The 20,648-nt window shown below is 33.2% G+C and overlaps 2 protein-coding genes across 4 annotated transcripts; one reads left to right on the top strand and one right to left on the bottom strand.

The window, feature by feature from the left end:
• The first annotated feature begins 8,209 nt into the window (after positions 1 to 8,209).
• Positions 8,210 to 11,058, top strand: LOC120256573 (flavonoid 3',5'-hydroxylase-like). The gene is made up of 2 exons (XM_039264229.1): positions 8,210 to 9,396; positions 10,287 to 11,058. Exons 1-2 carry the CDS (start codon positions 8,503 to 8,505, stop codon positions 10,917 to 10,919), a joined length of 1,527 nt encoding a protein of 508 aa, XP_039120163.1. The 5' UTR covers positions 8,210 to 8,502; the 3' UTR covers positions 10,920 to 11,058.
• Positions 11,059 to 12,136: 1,078 nt separating this feature from the next.
• Positions 12,137 to 18,908, bottom strand: LOC120256574. Of its 3 annotated transcripts, none has more exons than XM_039264232.1 (5): positions 18,611 to 18,908; positions 18,450 to 18,521; positions 18,082 to 18,264; positions 13,912 to 14,089; positions 12,137 to 12,203 (listed from the first exon to the last, which is right to left on the bottom strand). In XM_039264232.1, exons 1-4 carry the CDS (start codon positions 18,700 to 18,702, stop codon positions 14,068 to 14,070), a joined length of 369 nt encoding a protein of 122 aa, XP_039120166.1. In that variant the 5' UTR covers positions 18,703 to 18,908; the 3' UTR covers positions 12,137 to 12,203; positions 13,912 to 14,067. The 3 variants fall into 3 exon arrangements, 2 of the variants coding, with proteins under 2 accessions (XP_039120166.1, XP_039120164.1); XM_039264230.1 differs by having other exon boundaries at positions 18,093 to 18,264; XR_005535358.1 differs by having other exon boundaries at positions 18,082 to 18,521.
• Positions 18,909 to 20,648: the final 1,740 nt, after the last annotated feature.

Raw genomic sequence — 20,648 nt, 5'->3', positions numbered from 1 at the left:
ATTTAATGTCGTGACAAATGTAGTCGATTGCTCTCGTGTCTAATATCCAAGTTGTGTGTGATAGGAAGAGGTTGCAAACAAGTACTTGAGAGAGCATGAATTAGAAGAGATTTCGATAATCATACCCGTAAAATTGATGGAGGCTCCGATGAAGTTTCATGAGAAATATTTGAGACTCCGATAGATGGTCCTATCTCCATTTTACGATTTGATAAAAGTGCAGACAATGTGGTATACTTGCGCCTTGGTTAGCCTCGAGAATGTGTGTGACTTGCAGATATGGCTTGATGGATTAGGACTTGAAACCTCTGCTTGTACTTGAGCTGTACAATTTCTTCTACCTTACATTCTTGTAATTGGTAGGATATCCATGCCGGTTTTGAAAACACTTATCTCTCACATGTCCGGGGTTTCTTGCGATGATCACAAAACATATTAGTCCTTCTTGCATCTTGTTTTCCTTTTTGAAAGATAATTCCCACGGTCGCATTATAAGAATTCCCAACTTCCATAGAGGCTGATTCAATGGATAATTGAGAGGCTGAGTAGATCTCTCTTTGTTTCTCTTCTTGAATTAGTAGTGAGTAAACTTGGGTCACTGAAGGCAATGGCTTCATCATCAGAAAATTCCCACGAACAGAACTATATTGTTCATTCAACCCCATTAAGAACTGTATTAGCCTCTCTCTCTTCCTCAAACTTACGCCAATCCCGAGATTTTCCACAAGAACAAGATGGTAAGGATCTCAAAGAGCTAATCCTATCCCATAGTTTCTTGATCTTAGTATAGTAAGTAGCTATACTATTCGCTCCTTGAGAAACTTGAGATAATTCCTTCTCGATTTCATACAATCGAGCACCATTTGATTGTCCATACCTCTCCTCCGGTTCTTTCCATATTTCGAGGCATGATTCGAATAAAGCACACTTTCGGATATCTCTTTTGCCAAGATTTCTGACGTGAGAATGACCATATTATTGCATCGAATCAATCTTTGGAGCTACTTTGCAGTCCGAATTAGGTTTTGCACATGATCCATCTACAAAACCCTAATTTATTCTTCTTTGGATAAAGCAATCACGATGTACGCCTCCATGGTCCAAATCCAGTTCCATCAAAGCACCTAGAAAACGAAGAACGGTGCTCGGATTATCGGAAGGATTCAAGTAAAGAGGGCTAGAGGGATCCATGATCGATCCACTAGACCTTGCAGTCATTTCTTGGCTTGTTCCAGCCATTAGAACTCAAGAAAACTGCAAGGAGAACAAAGAAAAGAAAACCAGGAATTGATGGGAATAAGAATGAAACCTGAAAATCAACAAACACTCTCTGATACCATGTTGATTTTGTGCTAGTCGAAATCGATGGGCGATCATGAAAGCGACAAAGAAATTTTATGAGAGAAAACTGCCAAAATGTTCATTTGATTCAATACATTTTACAATAAGTTTGTACAATTATATAACTCTATTAGCCTATTAACTGAAAAGGAGTCTTTATAGTTGTAAAGAAACTTTTGAATAAAGCATCTTGGCTCATGGATTTTAGGGACAAAGTCCTCTGTTTTCATAAAACTTAGCACCTATAACATAAAACTTTGCACCTATAATAGAAGTCCTGAATATTTCATGTATTTTTTAGTTTCTCAATTTTTTTATTATAAGTTTATCAAAATTAACCCATCTTTTGTAATATTTATATTGATATTTTACTTTGTGCAAATTACTTGATAATAGTTATTACTTATTAGTCTCTAAATACCATGAGATGATGTGCCAGTGATTTTAATTTTGTATTTATGACTTCTGGAGCTTTAGAATTTCACGTTCATTATATTTGATAATTTTAATTATATAAATGCATTAGATTATAATTTTTTATATTTACAAATATTTAGTAATTTATAATTTTATGTGAAAAATTTTTGTTTATTTTTTTTAAAATTTTTGAAAATTTTTAAAATGGGACTTGTTTAATGGGGTTCAAATTAGTTTGGGATGGGATATGTTTGAGTTTGAGAATTTTTTTGATACAGGTTTGAAATTGAGATTACATATTTTTACAAGCACTTGTGATATTGTCCTTGCAACTCATCCTAACTAATTAACACCAGGCTAAACATCTATCAGTAATTTTTTTATAAATAAATATGGACAAACAACTGACACTTAGAGATGGCAATGGGTAGGGTACAAATAGGTATGTCAAAACTTTTATTTGTACCCATAACCCCTACCTTATACCCATATCCTCTAGGGGGAAAAAATCATACCCTTATTCTTACCTGCAGGGTACCCGCTTACCTGTTGTTCAATTATCGAACTAAATAATAATAATAATAATAATAATAATAATAATAATAATAATAATAATAATAATTTACAACACAATGTTTAAATACATATCCATAAATTTAAAATTACATGATATATCATAAAAAGTAAAAAAAAATGACTTTAGAATGCCCTTGATACGATTGACTATTTGAAGAAAACAAGTACCTACAATATATATATATATATAATGTTTTATGATCAAACTATCATTAAATTCAAGAAAAAAAAATTAGTTACACACTTACTAATTATATGTAAAAAATTCTCAAGAACTAAATTCACACAATGTTTACTATAATTACACACTTACTTTTGCATATTTAGCTTAATAATAATATATATAAATAAGGGATACAGGTTTTACCAATACCCTCTTTAATAGATAAGGGTATGAGTTCATACCTACTAAAAAAATAACGGTTAATGCCTTTACTCATATCTGTATCCAGTCAAAGAGGGTATTGGTCTTTTTGGCCCAGTATAGATATGGGTACATTCATCCGATATGATATAGATTGTCCTCTCCACTAACGCTCAATTGCGGAAGATGAAATGTTACTTTTTTTATTTTTATTTTTATTTTTATTTTTATTCTAGAGATAGTATCAATCAATAGGCTTTAATAGACATATGCGTAGACGCACGTGGTCATTAAAGACCTCGTTCAGTGAAACCAGTTCACCAAATACTTTACTTTATGAAATTCATTATTTGTTTGAGTGTATTTGCAAACCCTGATGTAATTGGGATTACATTACAATAGTTTTTTTGGTGTATTTGGTTTTACGCCCAAATTGAGCGTAAAACCAAATCCCGGGAGTTGAAAACCAATGTATATACATACATACATAGATACACATACACATACATATACATTTATATATTTATATAAACATATACATGTATTTTTACACATATACATATATGAATATATACATATACTTATAAAGATATATATATACAATTATTTTCATATACATATATATATACATACACATACATATATACATATATATATACGCATACATATTTTTACACATACATATATACCCATATATGTATATGTATATATGCACATACATATATGTATATGTATATATGCACATACATATATGTATATGTTTATACATATATACATATATATACATATACTTATACAGATGTATATATATACTTATATACATATATGTATATACATATATATATACACACATACATGTACTTATACAGATATATATACTCATATACATATATGCATATATACACATATAAACATATATTTATACATATATATATATTCGTATACATATATGCATATATGCATATATACACACATGTACACATGCATTTTTCAATTACAGATTTACAAATACTTTCAAACAAACATAAAATTTTATGATACAGTAATTTCAGTTACATCCAACCAAACACAAGATTTGACTGCACTGTATTTTCAAAACCAAGTATATCTAATTACATTGTAACTAGAAATCTACTGCATTTAGAATTACATTGTAACAAGAAAATCTAAAATACATTAAATAATATCGTTTGGAAAATTTTCTTATTCCATTGTATATCCATTTAAAAAATCTCAAATACATTAAATAAAATTTTTCCCCAAAATTATTTTTATTTTTTAATTTATTCTTATACTTTCTATATTTTTAAAAAAATGAAACAAAATTTTAAAAGAGAAAATAAAATATATAATTAAAATAGAGAAAATTAATGGATTTTTAATGAATTATTAATTAAGGGTAATTTTGGAAGTTGATTAATCTTATATAAATTTAAAACCATCAACTAATGTTAATCGATATGAAAGGGCCCTAAACATTAAAGGGCATTTGGTTCTAGGATTGATAATGAGGAGCGATTGAAAATAGAATTGAGAGGAAGAGAAGCAAGAACGAGAATAAAGAATACGTTTGGTTGCTAAGATATGAGAAAATAATTCATTGGGAATGAGAAAAGTAAAGAAAGAAAATGTGGTTAAGAGGCTTTTAAACCCTTAATACAAGTTAATGAAAAAAATGTTAGGTTAGATAATAAACTATTTTTTATAATAAATAAATATTATTTTTAATTATAAAATATTTTGACTAGTGTTATTTTCATTTAACTAAGTATTTCATTTTAATTATTATATATTATTAAAATTATCTATTTAATTATTATTTGAAGTAGATTATTATCTTTAATTATTAGTTATTGTTATTTCACATTAATTATTATTTATTTTTAAAATTATTTATTTAATTATTATTTGAACCAAATTATTTTTTTAATTATTAGTTATTATTTTATTTCAAATTAATTATTATTTATTATTCAAATAATCTAATTAATTTATTCAAATTCAAATATTATTTTATTTATTTCAATTTAATCATTATTTATTATTAACATTATCTATTTAATTATTGTTGAATTAAATTATTATTTTAATTATTAAATAAGATGGACATAATTGATAGTTCACTCTAAGAAGTGACCAAGGAATGAACAATCTTCTTATTTTTCGGAGGATTGTTTTACTTTTTTTGCTTATTTTCACCTACTTTTGTTTCATTCTCATACATAGTTATTCAAACAAGGTATTGGAATCACAAAGTAATGATTCTCATTCTACGCATTGCAATCAAACACCTAATAAATTGGTTAAAATGAATGTATAAATACGACGGGAAGGAATATCGAAACCAAGTTTATCATCAACCACATGAGTTTCCAGGGGTTAATTGTCGCAGTTGTAGAAGTCATAAATGGTTCGAATTTGTCTTTGGTCCTTGGATACCATCATACCAAGCACACTTCATTATTTTATAATAAGTGAGAATAAAAATGGGGCCGAAGTCACATGGGGTGTTGTTTGGATCCCCATAGGATGGAATTCGGAGACATCAACCATAAACCACAATAATATCAAAAATAAAAGTTGCAAACATTTAAAGACATCAACCATAATGTCATGAAGTCAAATTAATAATTAAAACATCATCAATATATCTGGACCACCACTTGTGTCATCTAGCAAATACCGAGTTCATACCAAGTTTACTAATTATTAATTAGTGAGAAAATATCAAAAGGGACTGGAGTGACGTGGAGGTGTTGTTTAGATCCCCATTTTGTGGACGAGGTTAATTGGGAAATGATACAGGTAAGGCACATGTGACAAATATCAACCACAATAATATCAAAAACAAAACATATAAACATTTAACAACATCAACTAGAATACTCCCTCCTGGTGTCATTTTAAGGAAAAAAAAATTCAAAATAATTATTGTTTTAGAGCTCTAAGATTTATTTATTTATTTTTAATATTATTTTTTATTCAATTTAATAGGTTATATAAATAAAGAAAGTAATATTTATAGTACAAATAAATATGGTTCCAAGAAAAATATAGTTTAGTAATTTAGTTGATTTTATGTTAAATTTTAGAAAACTTAATGCTATTTTATATTAAATTTTAATTTTTGGTAATATTCCAAAGTTGGCAATCACAGATTACCATCAATATTACCATCGCTATCAATTCAAATGTGATAATTTGAGACGGTAATGTAAAATTATTATCGCGAATCAAATAACCCCTAAATGACATGTACTTTTGAATGTAGGGAGTATTAATATAATCCCTTCACAAACTTAATTGCAAGAATACAAATTGATTGTTCCCTCCGTGTTGAAATACAAATAATTTTGAGAATTTTTTTTCAAAATAATACTAGCTATATTAATTAATTAATTAATTTTTATTTTTTTAAGTTATATAAATGAAAAAAATCATATATATATAAGTCTAAGAGAAAGGTATGATTCTGAAGGGAAAAAATTATTTGGTTTATTTTTATTCAAAATTTTTTTAATGTTATTTTTAATTCTTGTATAAGATCTTTAAACATCATGAATTCTATAATAAAGAGATCGAATAAAATTTTACTTAATTAATACTTCTTTTTATGTTTTTCCTTATTCATTTTGAAAATTTATAAAGTATTAAATATTATTTTTTAAAATTTATTGTTTATATTTAATGTACTTTTACAACTTTCAATAAATCATATCAACTATACATTCTATTAAATTATATTTTAATAAAAATAATTTTAAAAAATTAACATACTTTGTTATAAATTTTAAATTGGTAATTAATTTTATTGATTTTTTTAATCTATTTAATTTAGTTAAAATAGACAAGTAAAAAAAATCAGAGTGAGTAATAATTACAACAGGTGATTACATATAACTCCCTCTATAGTTTGCACATGCCCTAAAAAAACTTGAAGTTCGCTTATCTCTTAGAGATCCCTCCTTTTCAATAAAATCCCCAACAAGTCCAGATTTCAGTAATGGCCATGGAAATGACCTATATGCCCCTTGTTCATCTTCATCCTTTATCTCTCCTCCTCCTCCTCCCTACTTCTCTCCATTGATGTCGAAACCCTTTGCTGGTATTTGATTGTCTAAGTGGGAGTTGTGTGGGCGAGAACTCATTTGTTTGCTCGAGTTTTGATGCTTGTGAGGGGGGAGGGGAAGCATGTGTATGTTGTTAATGTGGTGAGTCTGGATTTATCCTTTGATTTGGTTATTTTTTTTATGTTATTAATTTTAAAAAAATGTTAGCATTTGATTGTCTGAGTGAATCGAATTTTGAGTATGTTTCTCTTAATTTTGTTTGCACATGCTTGTGTATGCGTGGCCTCCTGAGTGACGCTCTAATTTATAGCGTTTAGCGAAAAATAATATCTTGAGATATTTGACATTATGCAAAATCACAATAAATCCAAGTGTACGTCTAGTTCATTTAGATGCTGGGCTCTTATGGCATGCTGATGTTGGGGTAGTGTAATCAAATATTTTTCGCCAACGACTTTCTTCGAGAGACGTTGCCAACCTTAGTTCTATTCGCACTCTCGACTTTCAACAGAAGTTCCCACAAAGTCATGTGCCTCCCTGCAAGCCAAAAACCATGTGAAAAGGTAAGGAGAAGTTGCCCGAATTTTTGCAGATTGTTATTGCGTGCTTTCATGTGTATTTTTTGGGTTTCCTGTGTAAAATCCAACTTTCGGCGGTGTTTACAACTATAATGGGTTTCAGGCTTTTCTGTGTAATATATGTTTATTCTTATAAAATATTCTTTTTCTGTGTAATATACGTTTCTTCCTGTGTAAAATATCCTCTTTCTGTGTATTATCTGTGTATTATTTGAAGTTCACATATCTCGCCCACAACAACCTCCCATGCGGTAAGAATCATGAATTGTAGCAGCCGTTCTTCGCCTTTGAAACGAGCCATAACACAGAATATCTCCATTATGACTAACACATGCGTAAACATTGGAGAAACCCATCAATTAAAAAAAAAACCTAAACTAAACTACAACTATGACAAAATTGAATGACAGGAATGGAGATGTTGCTTACTTGAACAACAGAAACAAGGAGGCAAAGAAGAAGAACACCGACAAGGAGAAGAAGAGCAGGAGAAGAAAAACAAGAGACAGAATATGAAGATGAAGTACAGTGAATGATGTTGAAGATGATGAACATGAAGTCTTCAGCCATTACCTACCATAAAGTTGATGTGATTGGGAGGGAGGAAAAAAGGGGCATTTATTCCATTAGACATAAAATCATCTAACGGGTGTCACGACAGGGATTCAAAAAAAATTTGGGTAAAAAAGAGGGATTATATGGGAAGTGCAAATATCAGAAGGACTGCAGATGAAAACTGAAACTTTTATAAGATTTTTAAATAATTTTCCCTAGTTACAAATTTACAATACATAACATAATTAAATCTATTTAATTAAATCAGTATTTAAAGAAATGATGTTTTCCACCTACAAGTTAAGAGAGTCACATAAACAGGTTTTTATAGAAGCTATAAAAAAAATGGATGGTGGAGATTTACGGACAAAATAGGCAGATAGTGGAGAGTTAGGAGAAAAAGTAGAGGTAGATTTATCTAGTCTCTTTAATAATAGATAAAACAACATGAAAAGTAAAAATTTGATATACTCGACACCTTAAATAGTTAGCACAAGTATTTTCTTGTTGTCATTATTATTGTTGTGCCGCCACTTCCAAAAACCCACATCCCATCCACTAGCCAGTAACCAGCAAAGGATAGTTCTCTGCGTGCATAACAATGGAGCCAACCCAAATCCTCGCCGCCGTGTCCGCCGGCCTCACATTCCTCCTCCTCCTCATGCGCCACGTTCTCCGGCGAAAATCCACTCTCCCACTCCCCCCTGGCCCAAGAGGCTACCCACTACTCGGCGCACTCCCACTCATCGGCCCTGCAGCGCATGTCTCCCTCGCAAACCTCGCCAAGCGCTACGGCCCCATCATGTACATGAAACTCGGCAGCTGCGACGTCATTGTCACCTCCACCGCCGCCGCTGTTCGCCCTTTCGTAACAACACTCGATCTCCAGTTCTCCAACCGCCCAACCACTATCGCCAGCGCCAAGCACGTTTCTTACAACGGCAATGACTTCATCTTCGCCAACTACACTCCCAAATATAAACTCTTCCGCAAACTGAGCACTCTCCATATGCTAGGCAACAAAGCCATGACCGGCTGGGCCGACGTCCGGCGAGATGAAGTCCGGCTGATGGTCAAGTCCATGCACGAGAGTAGCCAGTTCGGAAAGCTGGTCATCGTGCCAGAGACACTGATATGTGCGATGATGAACATTGTGGGACGGGTCATGTTGAGCCAAAGAGTGTTTGATGCGACGGACCCAGAGTTGGGTTCGTACAAAGAGTTGTTGAAGAAGTTGATGACTGGTGGGGGGTTATTTAACATTGGGGACTTTGTGCCGGCGATTGCTTGGATGGACTTGCAGGGAGTGCAGGCTAAGTTGAAGAAAGGGCATGCTAGGATGGATGGTATGGTGGAGAGCATGCTGGCACGGCATGCGGCCACCGCGAAGGAGAGAGAAGGGTGCCCGGATTTCATTGATCTTGTTTTGGGCAGTGAGCTGCGTGATGAGGAGGGTGAGAAGTTGTCTTATGTGAACATTAAGGGCCTTATTATGGTATGTTATAATTATATCACCTTCTTCTCTTTCAAATGTTGCGTTACCCTTTTTTAATTGGCAAATCTTAGAAAATATTATAGATTATTACAATTGTAATAACATTGCATTCATTATAATAGACTAGACAACAACGGCTGGCGGATAGATAGATATATATATTATCACCTGGTAGTGGTTGAATAGATGTAGGGTCCAAGCCAAAGCCATGAGGTAGTTGGTGAGTAGACACAAAATTAAAGCCCTGTGCTATTGTAGCAGTACTACTATTTAAATAGATCCCAGCTACCATCCACGTGACAGGCTTCGTTTGTTCATGTTGTGTTTAATAGAGCTAATAAGTAGTTCCTAAGGAGTAGCTAGATAAACCATCATAATAAATGCACTTCTATATTATTTATTACTTAATAAATCTTTAAGTATGGGTGCTTATTGCCTATTGTCAATATATATATATAGTGGGTGAGTAGACAAGAAATTAAAGCCCTGTGCTATTGTAGCAGTACTACTATTTAAATAGATCCCAACTAGCATCCACGTGACAGGTTTCATTTGTTCATGTTGTGTTTAATAGAGCTAATAAGTAGTTCCTAAGGAGTAGCTAGATAAACCATCATAATAAATGCACTTCTATATTATTTATTATTTAATAAATTTTTAAGTATGAGTATTTATTGCCTATTGTCAATATATATATATCTTAATTATATACTCATTATGATAAAAACAGCTGTATGAACATGAGAAGAGTAAAGGTGATTAAAATACAAATTAAGTATTGTCATCACTAGATGATAATTTTGATTTTTTTTAGTTATTTGTCAAATAAAAATTAAGTATGGTTATCATTAGATGATAATTTTTTATTTTTATTTTGTTATTTGTCAAAGAATATGTTCAAGGCAGGCACCGACACTTCCACAATTATTGTTGAGTGGGCACTTGCGGAAATGTTAAAGAACCCTACCATATTCAAGCGCATGCAGTCAGAGATGGATACAGTTATTGGTCAAGATAGATTATTAGAAGAGTCTGACATTCTCAATCTCCCTTACCTCCAAGCTGTTGTCAAGGAAGCACTCAGATTACATCCATCCACACCACTTAGCCTACCACATTACTCATTTGAGTCATGTGAAATCAATGGTTATCACATCCCTGCAAACACTCGTCTTATTACCAATGTTTGGGCCATTGGTAGAGACCCAGATGCATGGGACAATCCATTGGAGTTTGATCCAGATAGGTTTCTACCTGGTGGTAAAGCTTATAATATAGAACCTCATGGCAATGATTTTGAATTCATACCTTTTGGAGCTGGAAGAAGGATATGCCCAGGGAAACAAACTGGTATTTTGTTTTTGCAGTATCTTTTAGGTGCAGTTGTGCATGGGTTTGATTGGAGGTTGCCAGATGGTGAGGTAATTGATATGAAGGAAACACCTGGTTTGGTCATGCCCAAAACTATCCCCATTAAAGCATTTGTAACTCCTCGTCTTGCATCCACTGCTTATCCCCATTAAAGCATTTGTAGCTCCTCGTCTTGCATCCACTACTTATCTCTATGATTGAAGTTTAATTAAGTTTGTAAGCCTGTTTTTTGTTATGAATATTTTACCAATAATTATAATGAATAAAGGTTTGTAGTCTTATTTTATTTTATTTTATTTGTTTGTAATTTATAAGAATGATGAAGTCATTGAGTGATGAAAGGAATAAAATAACAAAAAAATTCAACTAATTAATTTTTAAAAAGTTTTTCTGTTAAATTATCATTATGTATCAGAAAATTTTAAGCAATTAGATTTATGGGGATTTATATACTAATGAAATATTATTTCTTTCTCCAACACTATTTTACACACAATAATTAGGCAAATTCAAATGGTTTCTAAATGAGTAGTGATGAATTTAATTTTTTTGCTAAGAATCATAAAAAGCCTATTAATTATTAGAAATATTTAATTTAATGTTCAAGTGTAAATTTTTAAACATAAGCAAGTTCGCATATCTAAAAATTTATTACATAAGGACAATGAAACTTAATCAAAGTGATAATGCACTAAGAAAGCACTAAGAAGTCACACAAGCTTTCCATCAGATGGCCCAAGACCAAGACCACAGCACAGTTTATTTAAGATAATAATTAAACATGTCTAAGCATGTAAAAGGGAGAAGTATCCTAAACAGCATCTGATTCCCCAATTTATCAACAGGAAGTCAGTTTCCTACCCAAAGAGACTCATATTACATATGAGCAATGAGAAAGTCTACTAATATTTACCAAACAATGCATGATCATCTTCTTTAACCTTTCATGGAGAAGCCCAAGCAAAGTAGTTGCAGACGGCGCGCCTTGATGCGGTCCAATTCCCACACCCGAAGAAACACCGTCCTTGCGATGGTCCAGGCTTGCGAATAAAAGACTTGCTGCTCATCACACCGCAATGGCAGTAGTTGAACATTTCTCTACTGATAGGATTGATGAAAGGATGAAACTGCGTCATCGGTCTTGGTGCCTCTTTCAGTCTCTGAGGTTGCGGGGTTTGGTCGATAGGATGATTGTTGAATGGCTGGTGTGTCGCAAATGGGCAGTCTGTAGGATGAAATGGAAGTTCATTGGTAATGGAGAACCTGAATCCCCGGTGCATGAGGAAGGGCAAGAAGGCGGGCTGTGTTGCGAGCATCATCAAGGCCGCAATGCGGGCGGCCCTCCCATGCCAGCCCCACGCAAGCTGAACTGCTTCCTTCAGATTGCAGCGAACCCGACGAACATGTCTTGGAATGGAACTTTTAAATTGATCCACCTGCGCATCAAATGCCGAAAAGTCATCAACTGAAAAATCAAGAAATCATCAAAGAACTGCGCCTAATGCTAAATTGCCTAAGCCTCTATCAGAAGTATACTAACATGTGCATGTCTGGGATACTATCTCAAAGTAACAGAAACAACTCAGCCATGTAGTAGAAGTTGCCAACTACGATTTGCTTCTATTTGACACCAATATCAGAGAATTAATGCCTTTGCCATCAATATTTCACATAGAATTTTCAATAAGCTTGAAGATTTAAGAACAAAATATTATCATTGTGACAACTAACCTTGTTGACTTTTCCTGATGAAGAACAGTATAAACACTTGATAACAATAGGAGCGATTCTCTCATAAATTTGAATATATGCCTTATTAATCATGTTGATTTGGAATTCATTAATAATTGTTGTTTCTTTAGCATAGTCTATTTAATTTGTCCATTCATATAGGTTTTAGATGAAATTCTAGCATGAAATTTTCTTTCTGACGAGATCCACAGAAGACAGGAGATGTTTATTGACGTTATCTCATAACAAGTAGTGTCTTAAACTATGACTAGCATATAGATATATATATATATATATCAACCCTGTCTGCTCTGTAGCTGAGCTTGTCACTATAGTACGGTTATCGGATTCTTCATGTTTTCTTTGATAGTCCACCATTTGCATTTGGGACTTCAAATGGTGTTAATAGGACAACAGAAACATCTTACATCAATTGAATCATTACCATACCATATCAATAAATTTTTAGGACAAATCGTTGCGGAAGAAAAAAAACAAAAGGCAATACTGAAATGAAAGTGTACTTGAAGATGGATATGACAAATGATAATCATGTTCACCACCAATACAATGTTCTAATTTGTTGTAGCAAGAACACTTGTAGAAAACTTGGAAATATGATGAACAATTTTATATGGCGAGTTAAAAGCATGAATCAGGTACTAGTATGGAAATCAGTGATACTACATGATTCCATAGGCTAGCTGAAGACAAGATAGCATCCAGACAAGATTCAAAGGATAACCAATTAAAAGTTGGCCATTCATTTAATGGTTGTTTATCTGTTTCAGTTAATAGCTATTTACACCATGAAAATTTGACACTATAATTTTATTTTATTTAATATTGCCCTCTACCTTTTCATACCAAAATCACATATTTGCATATAAAATGCAACAATCTTATTCACATCTAAAAACTAGAATTCCAATTTTAATCCTTCAGCAATTTGTGAATCGCATGCCAGAAATGTGCTCAACGAATGATGCGGTGCAAGTTTCTCTTACATTTAAGGATGTAGAAGCAGAATCCCAAGTTCCCAACAATTAGGTAATGGGTTCAAATCAACCAAATTGAACGTATGAGGCCTAGATGAACACCCTAATTAAACTTCAATTTCTCATAAATCTCAAAAAATCTGTAATTACATGTTAGCCACTAGCATTATAATAGTCAAGCAAGCATAAGATTAGAAAAATTGGATGATGGCCAACTAAAAAAATCCGGCTATGTCATCTCTCGTTAGTACCACTTCTCTTTTGTTTACATTTATTTGAGAAGAGGATGACATTTATATTGCGATCCACATAAACAAACACAACAGATACACAGAATCATGAGAAAAATCAAGCATTCCACATGGCAAAAATCTAAATGTCCCATAGTATAAAAAGATCACATGGGAGCACTTACCTATTGAAGTATGGAGGCTTTGGGATCCTTTTGAACCGGCACTCAGACTCTAACATAGTGCGACAATCCCAATCACCCCATGTCACAACAGCAAAGCGTTTATGCTTGATGCCATTACCTTCCAACCATCTATATCATGCATGCCTAGAGCTACATTCAGAGGAACACCTGTATCCACCTGAGTACATGCAATGAAACCAGCTTAGCAAATTTCATTCTAAAAAGGCAAAACAACTGTATGTGGATATAAGAGCACCACTATTCTGCAACATATGCTGAAAGAAGAGGTTCTAGTATTGTAATCAAATGACAAAAAGAGATAAACTCTGTTAGGTTCTGAAACAACAAATTATTAAATAACTGAATAATAATAAAAGTATTATAAGAATTGAGTTTAAAATATTATTCTGGAGAACAAAAAGGTCAATTATCATCAAATACACCTTGTAATTTAGACCAGGATTTATTTGGAGGATCCTCAAACAACTTATGGATGGCACAAAAAATGCATTGTAGATCCACGGAACAAATCACACAAATGCAACCAGTTTAGCTCAAAGAAATGTTTGAGTCAAGGATGTCACTATGTCAGAATTATATTGGCCATGATGAGGCAGAAGGGCAGTTTTGAATAAAATAAAATTGAGTTGTTCTTTGTTTTCATCTAAATTCCTGGCATTCTTAAACTAAACAGGATTTAGATTTTTATTTTGTTGTTGACTTGGGAATTCTCAGACTAAACTAGTCTTCACCTTATCCCGCTACGTCAGAAATGCTCCAAAATTAGACATTGCTGGAATTCCATCCTCTCTATGTTTGCCATTTCAGCTAATGACTTCCATAATCTTCACCCTAGAAATTGGCTTTTCTTTAGTTATAATTCAAGAACAAACTCTTCTTAGGTTAAAGCTATCATCGCTTCTGTTGCATGGCTCATTTGGAAAGAAAGATGCAATTTTATTTTCAAGAAGGCCAAACCCAGATTTGAAGCTATTGTTCCAAAAGCTGTCACTCTTTGTTCAGACTTCTTCCGTGCATCCAGGAAAATTTACAGAGAGTCCTTTAAAACTTCAAATCATTTTAACTCAATTTCTGTGTTCACAGATGCTTCCTGGCATTCTAAAGAATCTATATCTGGTCTTGAGTTCATTATCATCTCTAATTCTGGTTTGATTTTGCTTGCAGGATCATTGGGAACCTTTCTTACTTCTCCAATTAATGCTGAGCTGGATGATGTCATTCAAGCCCTCAAAATCTGCATAGACCGTGGATGGAAACCAAATGAAATCTATTGTGACTGCACTGGAGTTGCTCATCTGGTTTCAAACCTCCACCCCTGTATCACTTGGAGAGCAAATGCTTTGGTTGTGTCTTTAAACAGCTTCTAAATGATCTTTCTCACATCACAATTGCTACCATCTCAAGGGATGACAATAATATTGCTGACGAATTAGCTGCCCGTGCCGCTTAAACCTGCAGCTCTCACTCTTTTCTTGTGGAATGGATAGACCAAACTGGCTAGAAGACCTTTGTTCCAGAAGAAACCTTTCTTTATGATTTCTGTTGATAAACTGTGTCTTTGTTTTTCCTTTAATCAAGCTTTGCTTCTTTTTCTCGAAAAATGGCACAAGAATTTGAGGATTTATCTTCTCTCTGATATTTGGATTTGTCACAGAACAATATCCAAGGATCAAGACCAACACAAGTTGGAAAACTACATTAAACACATTCCTTGAAACTGGGCAGTAATAACATTTTAACTTGGCAATTTAAATTTGAAAGAACTCCTGGACTTGAACAGCAATTCATTCACAACATATATACTGCTAGAACTCAATAAATTAAGAAACTTAGAAGAACTGATTCTATCATGTGATCAGTTTCTAGGCCACAATCCGACCCCTTTCCACTGCATGATGAACTTTTGGTATCAATAGATCTGTCTTACAAACGTCTATAAGGTCCAATACTAGAGTTGCCTGTGCACTTTTCCTCCTGACCAAAAGCAATATTCCAAACAAACAGCACAAAATCATTATCTTGGTTGTCATTCCAACTACAAGCATTTTTTTTTTCCTTTACTGCTAATTGTTGCATTCTCTCTGTTTCATCACTAGAATAACAAACAAATTTCAACTGAAGTAGTTCAAGAGGTTAATGCATAGGTCTTCTCAATATGGCACTTCCATGGAAAAGAAGCATACAAATAAATCATAGAATCAAGCAAAACAGGATTTTAATGAAAAATACTGTCATCTCCGCTGGTTCTAGTGCTACAGTCCACAATTGATATTACTATCAGGAGAGACATTTGCAGTAGAGAAAATTCAAAAAATAAAAGGACCAGGTAAATGAGAAAAAGCTTAATTTCAAGCATTAACTCAAATTCAGTAATAGAATATAGTGAGGCTCAATGGTCTCTGCTCAACTAGTGAAATAAAAAATTAAATGAAGAGAGTGAACATTATTAGAGACATTGCTGAAGCTTTATCTTACTTGCATCATAATTGTTCTCCACTCATTTTTCATAGAAGCATAAGAAGCAATAACATTCAGACTTTGGCATTGCTAAATGACTAAAACCTAATTCATCTCATTGGAGAATGCTGGAAGGCACACATGGATATATCACTCCACTTATACCCAAAACCATTCTTCAACCCTCATAGGTGTATTGCTATGTGACATTTCATTGTTTCCAGAAGTAGGGCATATAATAAGGGCAACCAAAAGGTGTGATGTATATAGTTTCAAAAGTGTGGTACTCGAAGTGATACATGGAATGCACCATAGGGATCTTACGAGTGCCTAATCATTCAACACGTAAGTGAAAGATATTCTAGGCCCACAACTTCCTCTTCCTATGGTTGATCATGTAGCTCTGAACCAAGTGCTTGCAGTGGCCAATCTTATGTCTCATCCTACAATGGAGCAATTATCTAAAATGTTATCTACTTACAAGTTACCAGCAATAACTAACAGCCACTCAATACAATCATCGTGGCAGGTGCTGTCTATGGTAGCGGAATCAAGTTTTCACAATAACTAATAGCCACTCAGTTTCATCTCTTCTTTCAGATATTGCAAATTGATCCTTTTTGATATGACAGAGCCATCCAATTCTGAGATTCTACTCTTGGCATTGTAAAGAGTGTCTTGTTTGATCCATTGAGTATACAACAGTCATGCCAACCGAAGAACCATGGTTTAACTATATTGAGGAAACACAAAAAATAAATAATAAAATAAAAACATTGCTTAGCTATCTTGAGAAAAGGCAAAAACAAAAAGCCATTGTTTAGCTATATTGTGGATACACCAAATAGGTTTTGCTTCAATCTGTCTTAAACAATCTCTCAAATTATAATCTACTCAAGTGTAGTAGTTCACAAGTACTATAGCCTTGAATTATTTGCTTTTCACCAAGGAAAAGAATCACAAGATAAACATCTAACATTAATGCAATTCCTTGCAAGCAAATAAACTAGGCTTTAGAAATAACTATTCAAACACATAAACCTTGCAAGCAATTCTAGCTCATGTCCAAGAGCTAAAATTGAATTAGAAGAAAGAAAAGTTACTGAAAAGAGGAAGAATTGGATTGGATATGAACAAAATCATCATCACAAAGAGCAAACCTAATTATATAATATTTAGGTATTTGCATAATATTGTTCATGTACAAAATACCTCATCAATTAATGCTCAAAGACCAATTAAATGATGCCATTCAAAGCCATCAATTGATCAAAATAACTATAAATCTAGATCCCCAACACCCGTCTTTCTACCAGCAGCATAAGAAAAAAATCTCAAACAAATGTCACAGCAATTAGACTTCAAAATTATTCCCCAGGCCGAACAACCTAAGCACAGAATCAAAACCCAACAACTGAATAACCGCCTGAGGGACTAAAAACCAGAAACCAAATTATGGATGCATAACACCGCATTGATCAATCTAATGCCCATATTCACAGAAAACTAAGATCACAGCGTCAATACTTTGGAATTGTGAGTCAAAGCACACTAAAGCCTTAAAAACTACATAAAATAGAAGAAAATTCAAGAAAAAAGACAAAAAGGAACCAGATTTGGTAAAAAAAACCCTAGATCTGAGAAATGGGCAGATAAAAACTCGATCTGATACAAAGAAGAGGAGTACCGCACCGTGAGATCACCTTGGACGGACAGAGGTAGTCAGTCGACGCCGAGACGATGATGCTCCTTAACCAACGGGCATTGCCGTCGATGAGAGTCTCCCAATTCCGAATATCTGAGATGATCGTCTCCTCCTCCGGTGACAAGTCTGTCCTTATCTGGCACTTCACCAAGGAGACGGGCACCAGAGATCTGGTGAATACCGTATCATTGTCAGCTTGATCCTTCAATGTGCCCCTAAGGACTAGGGTATCCGCCATTCTCGGTGCTGGCTGGAGCTCATAGAGAGGTGGAAAATGGGTACTCCGCTTGTGTGGCGCCACAATGGGAGGATTTCTAAGGTTTGAGTGAGAAGAAGCGAATTTAAATTTAAATACCTATTGAATTTTGCATCCGCCGACACGATCGTTGCTTTCCCCACCAAGTTCATCCTGAAAACCCTACCATACCTGCAAATCCATCCCCAATTTAACAATCCCTAACTTAGAAATCGCAATCCATTCCCAATTTACAGCTTTAAATTTGAAACCAATGGTACTTGGCGATGTTTTGCTTGATGAAGAGGCCGAGTGAGGCGAAGGAATGGGGTTGCATGAAGGGGATCGTGTGGCTGATCAGTGGCCAGCCCATTGTTCCCGGCGGGAGCTTCGCCAAGTTGTCTCCCACCTTGTTGCTGCCTCTGAAGCTGAAGAAGATGGGCTCGAACTAGTGGAGATACGATAAGGAGAAGGTCCATCGCCATTGGAGCTCGAGCTCGAGCTCTCGGAGTCTTTGCAGAGATGGAGATGGGAGTGAAGCTTTTGTATGGAGAGGCGAAGAAGATGGTGAACATTTTCGTAACGGTCCACTAAAAGTTTATTTAAAAAATTGTATAATACCCTAATTGGTCTCTCTACTTTTCTCTCTCTTCCCTTTTACTCCCTCTACTTTTGAAAATATACTTATTTAATTAAAAATGTTCCCAACCAGTCCCTCTACTTTTAGAAATATGCCCACTTATCTCAAAAAATTATACTTCCGAGTAATTATGCAAAGTGGAACACTCGAGAACTTTGGAAAGCTGGAGACTCTACGAGGATCGCTCAAGTACTTAGAGGGAAAGAGTCGAGTGGGTCCCCAAGAGCGGTGAGGTTGAATGGTAGGCGTAAGAATGTCCATGGTGAAAAAGGGAGTTTAATTTTTAAAAAACCCACAAAAAAACTAAAAACCAACAAAAAAACCAAAAAAACATGTTTTTACTTACAATAATTATGGATCAAATAGGGTTATTTACCAAGTTTAACTTCTATCATATTACATGTTGTGGATCTTATTACTGCATAAGTATTCTCTCTTATTTACTTTCAAGCTATTACAAAGTAGTAGTAAATTTTATTTTATTGCAAATTAGTAGCAATCTTATATTTTCTGCAAATCTTATTTCAGTCGAATCTAAAAACAAAAATCAATTAAAGTTTATTTAACAACAATTATTAAATCAACAAAAAGAAAATAAACTCAACCATAGTCAACAACAAAAGATCAAATCAAAATATATTAAAATATCAACAAAAATATCAAAAAGAAAAGATATCATAAATCATCAAATCAAATTAAAATGAATCAAATTCTAAAAGAAATATTGGAAAAAATAATTATAATACAAGCAATATGTATTACAATAATAATATTAATTATGATAAATATCATAGTAATATTAAGAAAACTAAATATCTTAAAATGAAAACTAAAAGGAATATCAATCAAAAGATAAAAATAATAACTAAAATATTTATGGTATTAAAAGTATCAATACAAATTATCAAAGAAATAATAGAAAGCCTGATATTAACAAAATCATAAAAACAAAAATGGATATCAACATAGAAGAAATCATAGAAAAAATATATCCAGGATATGACTGGACAATTGACTTTGAAGAATTACCAGAAGATATTGATGATATAAAATTTTTAATAGAATGCAGATATGATAAATATAATTATCCAACAAAAATACAAACAGAAGAAAACTACATAATGGAAGAAATTAATAATAATGAAGAAGATGAAGAATATCAAGAAATGATAAGACAATTAGAAGAAATTAATATAGAAGAAATAATGATGAATGTTGAATCAAGAGCAAGTAATATTTCAGATAACCAAAGAGCAGAAAGTTCAAATGCTAGAACAATAGTAACACCAACAACAATTGAAAGAACTAGCAGAACAACATAACCTTTGCAATTTCCATCACAACATAATTTTAATTCAACTAATTATTATGAAGAAAATTTTAAAACTTATAAAGGAAAACCAGATCCTTTAGAAGTTATAAAAACAATGCCTAAAACAAAAATAATGAAGGAAGCATGTTAGTACTAAAGTGCAGTTCATCCTCAAAAAAATGGCCCGAATTAATAGAGCAGATGGGGAATCGGGATGCCATAAATGCATTAGAAAGAATACCCCATACATTAGACTCAATAGGGAACAACAAAATTTTATTGAAAATCTTTTAGGAACAACTGCAAGAGATTTATTAAATAGTTGGAAAATAAATTATTCAGAAGAATATCAATACATGGTACAAAT

The sequence above is a fragment of the Dioscorea cayenensis genome, unplaced genomic scaffold (assembly GCF_009730915.1).
Source record: "Dioscorea cayenensis subsp. rotundata cultivar TDr96_F1 unplaced genomic scaffold, TDr96_F1_v2_PseudoChromosome.rev07_lg8_w22 25.fasta BLBR01001511.1, whole genome shotgun sequence".
Taxonomy (NCBI): Eukaryota; Viridiplantae; Streptophyta; class Magnoliopsida; order Dioscoreales; family Dioscoreaceae; genus Dioscorea; species Dioscorea cayenensis.
This window is presented reverse-complemented; position numbering and strand designations above follow the sequence as displayed.

What these genes read in the sequence shown, in the direction of transcription:
- LOC120256573 (XM_039264229.1), top strand. Translation starts at nt 8,503, where the DNA reads ATGGAGCCAACCCAAATCCTCGCCGCCGTGTCCGCCGGCCTCACATTC. An exon ending in ACATTAAGGGCCTTATTATG is followed by an intron (nt 9,397 to 10,286) that starts GTATGTTATAAT and finishes TATTTGTCAAAG; the next exon opens with AATATGTTCAAGGCAGGCAC.
- LOC120256574 (XM_039264230.1), bottom strand. Translation starts at nt 18,702, where the DNA reads ATGGGCTGGCCACTGATCAGCCACACGATCCCCTTCATGCAACCCCAT. An exon ending in ATCAAGCAAAACATCGCCAA is followed by an intron (nt 18,522 to 18,610) that starts GTACCATTGGTT and finishes ATGGATTTGCAG; the next exon opens with GTATGGTAGGGTTTTCAGGA. An exon ending in GCGGATGCAAAATTCAATAG is followed by an intron (nt 18,265 to 18,449) that starts GTATTTAAATTT and finishes GGTATTCACCAG; the next exon opens with ATCTCTGGTGCCCGTCTCCT.